At 38.9% G+C, this 13,984-nt stretch overlaps 1 protein-coding gene across 11 annotated transcripts in view; it reads left to right on the top strand.

Moving 5' to 3' along the window:
* The window catches only part of L3MBTL3 (L3MBTL histone methyl-lysine binding protein 3), an 84,318-nt gene extending 71,418 nt beyond the window's left edge, over positions 1-12,900 (top strand). For all 11 annotated transcript variants that reach the window (XM_055713731.1, XM_055713735.1, XM_055713738.1 and 8 more), the window contains 4 exons: positions 2,060-2,151; positions 7,326-7,489; positions 8,518-8,580; positions 11,002-12,900. In XM_055713731.1, coding sequence (XP_055569706.1) covers positions 2,060-2,151; positions 7,326-7,489; positions 8,518-8,580; positions 11,002-11,145 — 463 coding nt within the window. In that variant the 3' untranslated portion in view covers positions 11,146-12,900. The remainder of the gene's footprint in view (positions 1-2,059; positions 2,152-7,325; positions 7,490-8,517; positions 8,581-11,001) is intronic.
* The last annotated feature ends 1,084 nt before the right edge of the window (positions 12,901-13,984 follow it).

Raw genomic sequence — 13,984 nt, 5'->3', positions numbered from 1 at the left:
ATCTCCAGTTCCACTTACTCCCTTTCTTTCCTTTCTTTTTCTTCTTTTTCTTTTTTTTTAAACTAGTAAGAGGTATCTGTGCATACAAACAATTATACTAGAAAATTTTGCTTTGCAAAAATATGTGTGTAAAAACTGCAGTCTGTCCCTCTGGAATGTTCCTGAGATTAGAAATCAAGATAAAAATTACAGGCCTGCAGCATATTCAGTTTTAATTTATACTATCTTTAGAGTAGAAAAAGAATTTCACTGTAATAGGAATTCCACTCTGGAAATATTTACAATGAAGGGAGGTGAACACCCAGACTTGGGAATCAAATGGTACTACTTCTCACAAGAAAATTCAATTTATCTTCCAACCGCTTCCCCAAAATCTTTAATTCATGATACTATCTTGTATTTAACTGATGAGATAAAATTTCTCTGTGTATGTTGCTATGAAAATTGTCCTCAAGAAAACAGAAAGATATGTTTCCTCACAGGTTTTGGTGCTCTCTCTCCTATACATTGAGTTACAGTAATCATTTACTTTGGCTTTGTAATGAATTGCACTATTTTGTAGCATCTCACTTCAGAAGTTTTCTGTGTTTGTGGAGGTTAGGAAAATAATTTTTAAGTAAATAAATGCAGGTGATAATTCTGAGGAAGATCCTGTGGAGAAGTCCTTTGTGGCACAGGACGACATGCCTGCTGTACGCGTTCCACTGGCACTGCTTGTCATACCATTATTGTTGGTGTCCTACCATACTACAAAGGCTGAATTTTCTGATTTGTTGTGTTCATTTTTCACCATTAATAGTGTGTTCAATAATTTTCTCTTGATGCTAGTGAATTTGCAGCTGCTAGCTTATTTATTCCCACATGCTTACTTGTATTTAATATTATAAATAGTATTTAATGTATAAATTGGGTTTACTGGTATAAATGGAAACAATGGAATTAAACAAGTCTGTTGCTTCTGTGGATTTGTGTTTTGAGGTTAGTTGATCTTGATGTCTAACAAGGTGTTAGCTCAAGTTTGGGACATTTGTGAAGGGGTTCTTGTTGGCTGCTTCTCTGATAGGTGGTAAACAGTGAGTTCATGTAGTGGGCTTTCTTGCAGTCTTGACTTGAAGACCATTCTGCCTGATGCATATTTTTAAAACATGTTCATTACCTGCTTAGTATATCTGAGAACTCTGCATCTATGATGGTTTAGTAAGAATTGGCCAAAGGGTTCTCAAGTTCTTAAGAGCAGAAGGAAATAAATACACACATAATGTCAGCAAGTTCTTAAAAGCTTCATTTCTGTAAGAAACCAGGTTGGAAATACCTTCTGAAGACAGAGTTTGAAAAGGAACTTCCCATGGGCTGACTTTAAGATGCAAATACACCGGCCCTCAGCTTTGAGACATTCTCTGATTTCCACCTCTTTTGCCTCATTTTTCTCAGTAAGGGGAAAGTGTTCCCTCTTTGCAGGTGTTTGGGCTGGCAAAGCTGAGGGAGCAGTCACAGGCAGCAGGCAAAGAGCAGCTCTTTTAGAGTAGAAGTACTGCAAAAACAGTAACAAAAGAATACATGTTTTCAGTGGCATCATTAACAGCTGCACAACAATACGTCAGTGTAGTACAGGAGTTGGAGTAGGCTGGAGATGAAGGTCGAGCAGAGAAAAAGTAGGAGATGTTTAGACAGCTCCTGAAAATGGCCTGAAAAAACAGTAAGGCTTTGTGGGAGATGCAGCTATATGTGTTCTTCACTCTTCCCATCTTCTGCCTTGCACCCATCCAGTCACTGCATTTGGATATTTTCCAGTTTCAGTTATGAAGTCAAAAGTGTGTTGGTAAGATTTATGTAATCTTAGTTTACGCTACTCTTGAGCCTTCATTGCGAAATGCATGTCAGTAGTCATGCCATCTGTGTAAGTTAGAAATTAGATCCTCTATTTTTTTATTTTTATTATGATACAGCATCCTTTGTGTGTGAATCCTGGTGTGCTAATAGCATTGTTAGCAGGAGATGTCACCGTGCTTAGTGATTTTTATGATGTATTAATAAAAAATGAACATCTTACTTTCCTCAGTGGAGTACTACAGACAAAGGACTCCATAAAGAGCAAAGAATGTGAAGAAGAGGAGACAGAAAACAAGCTGCTTATTTCAAATGAAATTAAAGGTAAATTGGCAGTACTTCATTTGTTTCTTATTAAAATCTGCAGAACTAAATAAGTGTGCCATCCCTTGAAATTCTTCATGAAACTGCATTGCAGCTTATTTTCCACATTCACTATTTGTGTCCAAAAAGTTATTGGACACAAAAAAACCACTTTTAATGCTATCTTGTAATTATCAAAGGATTTGCCAAGAATTTGGTCCCAGTTGTAAAGATGAGTGCAAAATGAATACGGGTATGAAAAGTTACATTTCAGAAATGTTTCCCGTGACTTTTAAGTCTGAGTTATAAAGGTACAACATTCACTTATTGCTTCAAAAGTGTTTCGAAAGAAAATTAAAGCATTTACACATTGCAGACATAACACAAAGTTAAGGTGACTTCCTCAGCCCAGCCTCAGCCTGTTGGGCAGTCTGGTACTTTCCAGCAGCCCATATGCAGAAATGGGAAAAAAAGAGAGTAAGCACAAATTGCTGCAGGGGAAATTCTGTCTGAATATAAGGAAGAAACTGCTCACCATGAAAACAGCTGGAATAGGCTGCCTAGAGAAGAGATGGAATCTCTTTTGCTGGAAATATTTAGGACAGGACCCTGGATAATGCTCTTGATGCCCTGCTCTTAACAGAAGCTGCTCTTTGTGGTTATGTGTACTGCTGTGCTGAAACTCTTGGCTGTTCACTAATCCAGTTGGGTGGATTGAGGTGGCTGCTCATTATTCATTTTTATCCTCATTGTTTAGAAAGAGTACAGCACAAATCCAGAATGTCACGGTCTTACATTTCATAATTATTTTGCCTGTGTGAAACAGTATACCAGGCTAGTTATTGAACTGAGTCAGTGCATTGTTTCAGTGTAGCTTTTGCTGCAATAATTTTATTAATTGATGCAAGTTCAATGAGAAACTAAATGTCTTAATTTCATAATTTAATTCTTTAAACTTTTAGATTTTTTTTCTTCAGCAGTTTGTTGTGCAACACAAAATTTGTAAGTCTTGTCAAAAATCTTGAGACTTGAGTAACTGTGGTTCTTTAAGGTCTACATTTCTTACCTTTTAAGTGAGCTCATCCTTGTAAAACCTATGAAATTCTCTGAGACTACTCGAGCATTGCATAAAGATAAAATCAAGGTAGTGTTTTATTTTTAATTATTAACCTCTGATATATTTGTTTTATTTTAAACCATCATTTGTCTGCTAGCACTTTTCTGTTTTCAGATAGATCTAAGAGGCACTCTGGCAAGCATGTGAAGTATGAGAGAGTCCATCTATTACTAGAGCTGGGCAAAAGGTGTAAAAAATCGGGGTTGTTATGGTGTTTTGAAACATGGTGTAGTTCAGAGTTCTGGAGAAAATGATGCATTGAAAGAAGAATCTCTGTAAAGCAGGTGAAGGAAAGAGAGGTTTTGGTCATTTGAATTACTTCATTTCAGCAGAATGGAAACATACTGTTTTGATGTTGATTTTGCATTATATATCACAATACCAAAAATTTACACTCAAATAGTTCGGAGCATTTTAAATTGTATGCAATTCTTTTTTTTATTCTAAGGAAACGGCCTGATTTTGTGAAGCATTTTGAGTTTGGCAGAATTGACTATTTGGATAACATTTCACCAACAAGTTCTACTTATTAGGATATATTTCTGTGTAAGGTCTTGCATAATTAGATTTATAAAACTAGAACACTTTTTTCTGTTATTGTTTTTAAAAGTTATCCTTTTTACCTCCTTTTTATACATATAGTTTGTGCCATTGTTTGTTTAAATGTGCCAGAATACTTAATCTTTAGGATGAAAATGGATCATTTGAGTTCTTGCTATCATAGTCATAAAAAGCTCAAGCTAAAATAATTGCAGTTGTGCAGACTTCTGTGTACTGTCGGGACTGGTACCTGTGCTTGTTGCCCTATTTTTTCTGCATGTCACTTACATTGTTACTCTTCAGTCTGCTTTTGCCATACTTGACCAGTTCTCTACTGATATTTTCTAAAACGTGTGCTGGTATTTTCCCTTTTTTGGAGGAAGATTATTTGGAGCTAAAGAGCTCCACTGAAGTCATGGCCCTTTCATAGCAGCTTTTTTTTATGGACACAAATCCTGATACATGCTAGGAGCTAAAACATGCAGAAGGGAGTGAACAGTGTTAATGGTCTCTCTGGTCAATGCCAGAAAGTGTATGCCATTATCTTCTTTGAAACATTAGGTTATATTCTGTTGGAAGATAACTCACTAAGAGGATAGAGATGAATTAAGGAAGACAGGGTTCAGGGAGAAGGATAACAAGGTGGCATTAAGTATGAAAAAGAGTGTAGATGCAGGTGGGCTGATTCTGAAGCAAAATGTCAGCAGAGAACAGTGGTCAGGGTTAAAAGTGTGAACTTACTGCATGTGGCTCTGCTGTCACGTGTAGCTGGCAAGCAAATATTGTTTCTTCATTTATGTGGTTCCAGGAGCTCTTTGTGGATCTGGTGAAACCGGCTAACCCATGGTGCATCTCAAGTTAACTGTTCTCCTAAATCATAGAATCATAGAATTGTTTAGGTTGGAAAAGACCTTTGAGATCATCAAGTCCAACCCATCCTCTCTCCAAATTAATTTTGTTCCCCAAAGAGAACTGTAAAGGATTCGCTGGAGAACAACTGAAGTTCATTTTAAATCAGTGTACCATATACAAATGCTGTCTTGCAAATAGGATTATGTCCGAATTGAGACATAAAGTGGAATACATGACATATTTTCTCTGGTCTACAAACACAGATTGTCTCTCTATGGGAAGCAGGGCTTGCAGAATGAGGAATACCAGAGCATGAGGATAGGGAGAACTTTAGATGTCTGGTATTACAGCTGTAGATTGTAGCCAAAATGCTGTGCTTTGCGTTGTCTTTTGCAAGAAGTTACCCACACTAAACCTAAACTTCCTTTTGTCAGGGATGTGGTTATACCAGCTGCAGGCTTGGGGACTTCCTTTTCCTCCATATAGTTGGGTAAATCGGCACTTTACATGCTCCTTTTGTGCCGTTCATTTTACCTATGAGGCAGATACGAGATGGGGTGAGAACAGAGGCATTTTTGACCACATCCTCAAAAGCATTAGGCATTGCATTCCTTTCCATGTCAGTAAATAGAGCTCTTGAATGTGGATAGGTGGAGTACAAGGTTTAGCATTATGCAGTGTCATGTTCATGAACTTACTTTCTACTAACCTTGTTCATAACCAGCTAACCTGTGTTTGCTTGAAGTTTTCCAAAAAGACCAGCATGGATAGATGCCCAGCATAGATTTTTCATCTGTAACTGTTAGGATTTGACACTATTGAAAACACGGGATAGACAGGTAACCTTAGCTATTATTGCTGCTACTCACTATTCATGTACCTATATGCTTTTAGGTGTACCTATGTTTAAACATGTGCAAAAAATGGAGTGCAATTTCTTTGGACTTTTCTTCACACAGTATTGTCGTTTCCTAATTATGTTATAGTATCAATGTATTACATGTGTTGCAAATGGAAAACAAACAAAAAAAGCTAAATATTTCTATTTTCAGCTCTTAAGAGACCTTCTTTAGAAAGAAAAAATCAGGATAAGGATGATGAGGGGATTCAAGGGAACAGTGAGAAAGATACTATTCGGTAAAACAGGCTTTACATTCAGCATGCTTACTGCCTTACAAGACTCTTTCTTTCTCGCTGAGAGTTTTAGTAGTAGTAGAAACTCTTAAGGAACATCTGAAGAACAACAGTGAAGTGTAAACAGACATTTAGAGTACTCATTTCCAAGAGTAAGAGTATGATGCTAGGAAAAAAATAAAGAGTCTATTAAAAAATTTAATCAGTGGGCTGACAATACTGACTAAATGGCTTAAGAGTCAACTTCTGAATAATTGACATTGATATAAAATGAGGGTAAGTATTGAAAAAACCAAAAATTTAAGCTAGAGTAGAGCAACACAAGCAAATGTAATCATATCCTGTATTGGCCACATTACATATTCTGGACCAGTCCCACAGTGCTGGCAAAAGTCTGTAGTAGGAATTTGTACCTTAGTTGTTGGGCACAAATGTGTGAAAACTAGAATGTTAAGGATAGGGAGAACTCTGAATAACAGCAACTTCCCAAAAACTGAAATAGAATGGAGCAGTAATAGAACTGAGCAATCCAAACAGAGATAGCACAGGGATTTGTGAGCGATTGCGTGAAGTCATGTTAGTAAGGAATATTAGGTATAGGTTCTTTGTTGGCTGTTTCATTCAGAAATTAATTCCAGAGCTTTTCTACAATTTGGCTCTGCAGTCGGGAAGCATTCAGGCCTGAGTTCATAGCAGGCACGTTGTTTTTGTGTTTGCAGTGGATCTAAATAAATGTAGATGTCTTACGCAGTTTGACGTCATTTGAGGCATGCCTCTTCACTCTCTCCTCCTACGCACATCTGCAACTGCTGCTGTTCTTCAGACACCAGCAGCAACAGCAGCATGTGGCTGAAGCCACCCTCCCACTGGTACATTACCTTTGAGGCCAGTGGGATGGAAGCTCATTCCTTCCATTATGGAGAAGCGAGATAAAAAGGGAAATGACTTTGTAAAAAAACCATACCAGTATGGAGAAGTTACATGTTATTTCCCAAATAAAATGTTCAGTTAAAGTGGGAGCAAGGAATTTGCAGACATTTGTGTTTTTTCCTCAGAACTGAAAAACATTTTGTTGTGGATGAGGCATAAATGTTCTGTGGGCTGAAACTGTACAACTGATTCACTTGGAATTTTGTAGCAGTGCAGTGCTGCTTTTCATGAATTTGTAACAGCTCAGCCCTGGAATTAACTTAGTTCTTGTACTACTGTACATGTAGCTATTCAATGTAGGTGTGATTTATTGTATCAAAGTATTTAAAATTATGTGACCTGTGGTGTGGTATGCCAGCAGTTGTGTTGGCATAGAATTGTGTTGTGTCGGAAGAGACTTTTTCCACATGAGAGTAGTTATATTTATATAGAGCAAATACAATCACATTCATACTAGTGGAAGAACAGTCATGGTACCCCTCTTATTCTGATGTAAGCAAAATCGTACAGCTTGTGTAGGGAGGCCCATATGTATCAATAGAAATGAATGTGCTTTTACTGTGACTGATCTCATCACTGACTGAGGGATTTAACGCTTGTTTGTTGCTTCCTTTTATTGAAGATGTTGAAGAACCCAACACACAAAGACTTCTTTCTCAACCCGTTATTGTGTCTTCCAAGTTGCAAATCCCTGGCCTACCCTTGCGCTGGGAACAGCAGAGCAAGCTCCTTCCAAGTGTGGCTGGGATCCCAGCCAGTAAGGTTTCTAAGTGGAGTACAGATGAGGTAAGTTTCCCCTGTATCTTCTACCTCACTACAAGCCCTTGAAGTCTTCATTGATTCAAACCTTTAGATTAGCCGAGTAGATTAGCAGTAATGCATTAGTACTTCAAGGATTAGAGTCAGCCAGACCTAATCTAACAGAACCCCAAAATGCCCATTCAGCTGCCATCCAGCCCTGGAAGCATTAAGTATTAATTCATGTGTGTATAGATAGGTATAGATACAGATAGGTATGTATGTGTGTATATATTTTTTTCACTGGAGTTAAAAAGGGAAAGAAAAGTGCTAAATGTGTGGCCCAGATGGTCAGGTGCTCAAGGTCTACATCAACCACATCTAGTACCCACGCATACGTTCTGGAGGAATGGTTTAGGGATCAGCCCGGACCAAGGAGCTATTCCCGGTGCATAGTCTGTGTGTGGCACACTGTTTTGGAGGTGAGAGTACAGTGCTGAGTGGATTGGTATGGATATGGTCAGGCCATGACACCTGATTTCAAGATTAGAGCCCAATGACTGTTCAGGTACGTATTAATGCTTGGATGTACAGGGTCTAGTTCCTGCTTTACTTCCAGAAGTATCTATGGCTAAGGAAATTTTCTGCAGCTGGGACAGTCAGATCTCTTCAGAGAAAAAAGAAGCATCAACTTTGAAAAAGAATTTGCTGATCTCTCTGCAGTAAAGAATAAAGAAGAGGAAGGCAGCAACCATTTCAGTTTGTGAGAACTGATCCACCAAGAGAAGATGCATGGTTCTGCATCTGCATGGATAGAGTAGCTTGAGTGATTTTGATGGAGTAGCCTCTCTCACTCTTAGATGTCCTGTGGACAAGGGTGGCACATGCTCTTTTAGTTTTCAGATTTTGTGAATCTTGTCCTTAAACACCCAGCTGCATGAGTCCACGTACTCGTAGAAGAAGGTAGAACACCTAATATGAGGCTGCATCTAAAAAACTAATGATTGTCAACGTTTAAGAGTATTTTGAGAAGGCACGGGTCTTACTGAGTCTTTTGTTGTATACTTTGATGGCAGGTCTCTGAATTTATACGGAGTTTACCAGGGTGTGAAGAACACGGCAAGGTGTTTAAAGATGAGGTAGGTAAATTTTATTTAAAAAAGACACAGAATACAAAGCTCGGTGGAAAGATTAGTTTTATGTCATCATTAAAAATACATATAAACTAGTAGGATTAAGTGTATGTTTAAAATCATATGCAAATGTATGGAAGATTAGGTTGGTTTGCAGGAAGGGCTGGAGTGGGAAAGAAGTAAAGAAGATAAAACTAGGTAAGTGTCAGCCAGGTCTCTCACGCTTCCCTAGCTTTGTTGCTGCAACTGAAGTTAAACTAATGGTAGAAGGGGAGGAACTTTGTGATTTACTACTGTTCTCTCTTCACCTGGTTTGAGGAAGTTTATAAGTGTGTTATTTTAGTTCTGCACTATGTTAATAATTAAATAAAGCAGAGCAGTTGTTCAAGATAACCACCTTTTAAAACTCTTGTCTGATCACACTTAGCTCTTGATGCTCTTCCTTCTGATACAGCCAGTTTAAGAATGTGATGTGAGTGAGCGGAAAGTGAAAAGATCTGAAGGTTTCTGATGAGGTTCAAAGGAGTCAGTACTTACTTTATGAGCATGCTACGCATGCATTCTGGTATATGAGAAGATCGTTGTGCCAAAGCTGTCATTAGGAAGTGATAGGGCTTTAAGGTACAATAGGCCTTTATAAGCTGGTTTGGCTTTTTCTTTTCCACTCAGAGGTTTGCTACTGCTGTTAATGCTTAGTTTCAAGAAGGCTGTTTGATCACAGATTGCCAGAGTGAGTAGTTCAGGTGCTTATCCCAGCCAGACCACCTGAATGGGCAGAGTCTGATACTGTAATATCCCAAGTCAGCCAGCCTTTCAGGTGAGGAATAATTGTCATCCTTAGACTTGAGAAGGCACCTACTGGGGAAAATACATACAGATGGCCCTACTGATGTCCTGCAACAAAAGTTTTCAGGCTGTTCTGTAGATTGTAATGGTTATTACAGTTGCTTATCAAAAGGACTGACAAGCTGCATTTCTGGGCTTTTTAAACTTGCTTAGATGTTAGACATTTTACAGTTGCAACAGGTATGCAGGTCTAGGTCATCCCTTATGTCACTTAGGGTGTCTTACCAATGAATTTAAGATCGACAAAAACTGGCATATTGCTAATCAAGTCAGCAGGTGGGAAGTGCCACAGAGATGAATGAGTCCTAAACGCTTTCATTCTCAGAGGTGTAAGGAAGTACTTCCCCTCTTTAGGATTTAGCCTCTCAGGCTTTGCCTGTGAGTAGTAAATGAAACCTCTCCCAGTGAGGCCAACTGGCATGGACTGACTGGCATCAGTAAGGCTTTCAGTAGGTAGAAGGTGCTGGTTCAGACTTTTGCTGTGGAAATAAACCCTCATCCTGCTTATATTAAGAGGCTGCAAAAAGGTGGGCACCCCCATGTTCACACACTTCTGGTTCTGAGTCCACCCAGTCTGGCTTAGTGCACAAAATGAGTAGAAAGTAACTGTGGCAACTGTAACTGTATGTTTCTGTTCCCACTGCAGTGCTCCTCACAACTTAAAGTGCTGGGGTGTACCTTGCAGGCTTCCTTTGCAGCGTGTCTGATTCAGAAAGCTTGTCTTCTAGAAACTTAAATTATACTGTTCTTGTCTCAAATTAGTATCTTCAAGCCTAAGCAGTGTTCCTGACTTAACCACACTTGGCTTTTAGGTCTAGCTATCCTGCTTATGTTGCACTGAAAATTTACTGTAGATACCCAAGTGGCTTGAAGTTTACACAAGAAAAGTGTTGGCCCCATTGAAGCCCTTGGAAGTGAGGGCCTTGTGGCTCATCATGTTCAGATTTAGTGCTCCTGCTGACAGAGCGATTTGCTTACAGGAGAATATTGACTTGTAATGTTGCTTAAAATAGCAGAAAAAATACTCAGTTTTTTGAGAAGTTGTGTTTGTGTCAAAGAGGCAGTATTATGTAGCCTGGTCCCTGTTTGCATCTGGGACCAAATTAATTTTAATTTGCTATTTAATGAACAAAAGGGGGTGGTCTGAAGGGAGTTCCAGTTCTGCAGCTGGGAGTGAAATCCAGAAGCTTTCTTATCGAGGCTTGCATAAAAGGAGTACCTCAGATGTTAAAAAGCGTTACTGTGCTGCAGTACAGTTGAATTCTACTTCATTTACACATTTTACTTTTCAGTAGCTTTTACTTTATGTTGTCAGTATAAAAATAAGAACTGGTTAGCTAATAGCTAGCCAAATGGTTGTTTTCAAGCAGAAGGATGGTAATCCTGCTCTTTTGGACTGGCTGATCTGTCTAAAAGGTTGAAATCAAAGCTCTCCTGAAAGCATTTGAAAGTGTTTTGTATTTAGCCATTTCTTTACACTGTCTGAAATTGCTGGGAATTTTCTTTTCATGTTTTCTGAAACATCTATACTGCTGCACTGTCAGACCTATTAATAACTTTGTGTGTTTTTTTCTTTTAAAGCAAATTGATGGAGAAGCATTTCTGCTAATGACCCAATCAGACATAGTCAAAATAATGAGCATTAAACTGGGACCAGCTCTAAAAATCTTTAATTCCATTCTGATGTTCAAAGCTGCAGAGAAAAACTCACACAATGAACTTTGAAGATAATGGAAAATGTGTATGAGCCAGCTTTCTCCACCGGAGCTCATGTTTTATTCAAAGCACAAAGACTTGCTAGAACTGTTGAGTAAGGACTCTCAGAAAGGAAGAAACATAGGTTCAGCACTGGTGGACTATTTATATTCTCCTAGAGCCAGTACATCTGAATCCTTCTGGGAAGTGTTCAAGCTTTTGAGAAGGTACTGTGTAACAACCGAGTCAGCTAGTCTTATTTACCAAACTAATGGCGCTAATTCTCCATGGATGGTTAGGATCCCTAACTTTCTCTGGACATCAAGAAAACCTTCATTAATTATTTATGCTGTATTATATAAGGGAACCTTAATATTTTCTAAGAATTCTTGAATTCTACTTCATGTACCCATTTTACTTTTCAGAAGCTTTTACTTCATATTATCAAAATAAAAACTGATTAGCCAAAAATTAGGCTACAGGTAGCCAGATGAGACTGTTACGGCTAATACGTATTTGTGCCATAGTTTGAAAATGAAACACTTAACGTTACATATGTGACACTTTATGCTACAGCATATAACTTTACAGATTATAAAACTGTCTGTTTGCTTGTAACAAAACAAAACAAACCATGTTGGGGTTGAAATTATAATGCTTTTTTGATAACTGAATGTTTTTACTTTTGCACGATTAAAAAAACGTTATGTGAGTTTTTCCACCAGCATCTTTAATGTATTTTACCAAAAGATCAGTATAGAGAAGGCTGCAACTGAAAAATAAAGTTTGACTTCATAGAAGAGTTTTTGTTTATGCTGCACAATAAAGTCCCAGCCTTTTACATGGAAGCCTACTAAAGTTGTTCAGCTCATGAAAGAAAATACATGTATTTTGAGGTAAGGACATCAGCAAAAAAGAAAATATATTCATTCGTGTCTGCACATGCCAGTCTCCAGTATAGTTACCACAACAGTGGAGATAAACTGTGTGCTAAAGCTAGGACTGCTGCTCTGTCTTTGTATTTGACATAGGGGTGTTTTCCCAGTGGTGGGAAAATTATTTCACTCACCACTTCCTAGTTGGAAAGTCTTATTTATAAATGAATAAGGCATAGGGGGAAAGATAAAGCGTGGAGGAAAAGGTTACTTAAATGCATATAGTGCATCGGCATATCCTAGATGTAAAATGCATGCATTTCACTGGGTCATTAGTAGGCTGCAGATGCCACCAGCAGGTACTTCGGTGAGGCAACCTTCCTTCTTGGAGGATTATTACAACAGTTCGTCAGGGAAAGTCATTGCACTTGGTATATATATGTAAGATGTAAACCAGATGCACTTTATGGGAGAAAGCCTAGCCACCTGTATACTGAGGACTGTTCTAGAATGTTAGTTTTGCAAGAAGAGAGAGGAGTTGGATCAAGATTTTTGGCAGCCCTCTTAGTGCTGCAGTGGGCAGTTGCTCAGCCTTTAGAGCTGAGAACAAACAGCACTTCCGTTGCACAGAGCTGGGAGAATTTTACATCTTCCCACAGATTTTGCTAGGCTGTTCTTTGGCTGGAGTTCCTTAAGATTTCAAGAACTCTCTGTGCCCCTTCCAGATCATGTAGATGACTGGTACCTGCCATAAGAAGAGGTGAAACAGGGTCAGTATGAAGTAAGTTGCATTGCTCTGTTAATTTCCTTCCATGGCATTGCATAAATAATATTTTTACATTTTGTTCAATATTTGTACATTCAGATTGCACTCTTATTGTACTACAAAACAAATAAAACCTGAACTGGAGCCGTCTGTTACATTTGTGTGTGCCCAGGATTCTCAGATGAACCCGGCTGTTCCCCTGGTATAGAGTAATTCCTCACCGTAGCTCAATGTGGCTATGAGTTTAAAAAAGCAACTCTGCTGCCGCTGTCTGCCCTCTGCCTAAGCACTTACTCCTCAGGCTCACAGGACACTTGCTGTCAGAATCAGAATCCTGTTTATGGACCTAGATTTTGTCACTGGCAGAAGCTGAGGTTGCCTATGCAGATCACTAGAATGCCAAATCCTTGTTTTCTTTCCTTCTGTCCTTCTATGTAGTTTATTTTCCTTGACCCTCTGTGCCTCTCCCCGGTGCCAGGTCTGTAGCCTGCAGTGAGAACCATTCAAGAGATTTGCTGCTCGACAGAGATTACTTGGGGTTGTTAACAGCTCCCTGAATTCTTAGATACCTACAGAGTGCTGTGGTTTAAGAAATGGGTTCAAATTAATACTGTTCGCAAGATGTAGAATAAACCTCACTTCAGTGGTACAGAGCCCAGTTTTATATCCATACAGCTGTCACAACGGGGAGGACATGCATAATCCTTACTTTTGTATCCCGTGTGATGACGTAGCAGGGTGTAGCCAACTCAGTTACAAAAACTACACCCAGCACATTCACTCAGAAACTAAAAACACTCAGGAGACCTACTGAATCTTTAGAATGTCAGTTGGTATTGGTTTGTATGTTGTGTTGGAGGTGTCCCAGCTGTCACACTGGTAAAGGTTGTCCCCTGATTTCCATTGGAGCCACATGAAAAATCCTGAGACTTCAGCAAGAGTTTGGACATTAAATGCAGCGATCTGCCCTCACGCTGCAGCATCTCCCACTGTCATCTGTGTGTTTGAGTGTTAAAGAATTGTGGTGACCACAAATACTGCTTGGCCTACACAGATGTTTTTAGAAATGGTGGGAGGTTGATCTTTTTGGTAAAATGCAGTGTTTTAATAAAAAGCCATTTTGATTTCTAATTAATGCAGTGGGTCATGTTTGCTGGCTGCTGTTACTGTCCATCACTAGGCACCTGGCGAAAGCTGTGCACTGTCAGGCAGTAACCCCTGGGGTTTC

This window comes from Falco cherrug, chromosome 6 (assembly GCF_023634085.1).
Source record: "Falco cherrug isolate bFalChe1 chromosome 6, bFalChe1.pri, whole genome shotgun sequence".
In the NCBI taxonomy this organism is placed as follows: domain Eukaryota; kingdom Metazoa; phylum Chordata; class Aves; order Falconiformes; family Falconidae; genus Falco; species Falco cherrug.
This window is presented reverse-complemented; position numbering and strand designations above follow the sequence as displayed.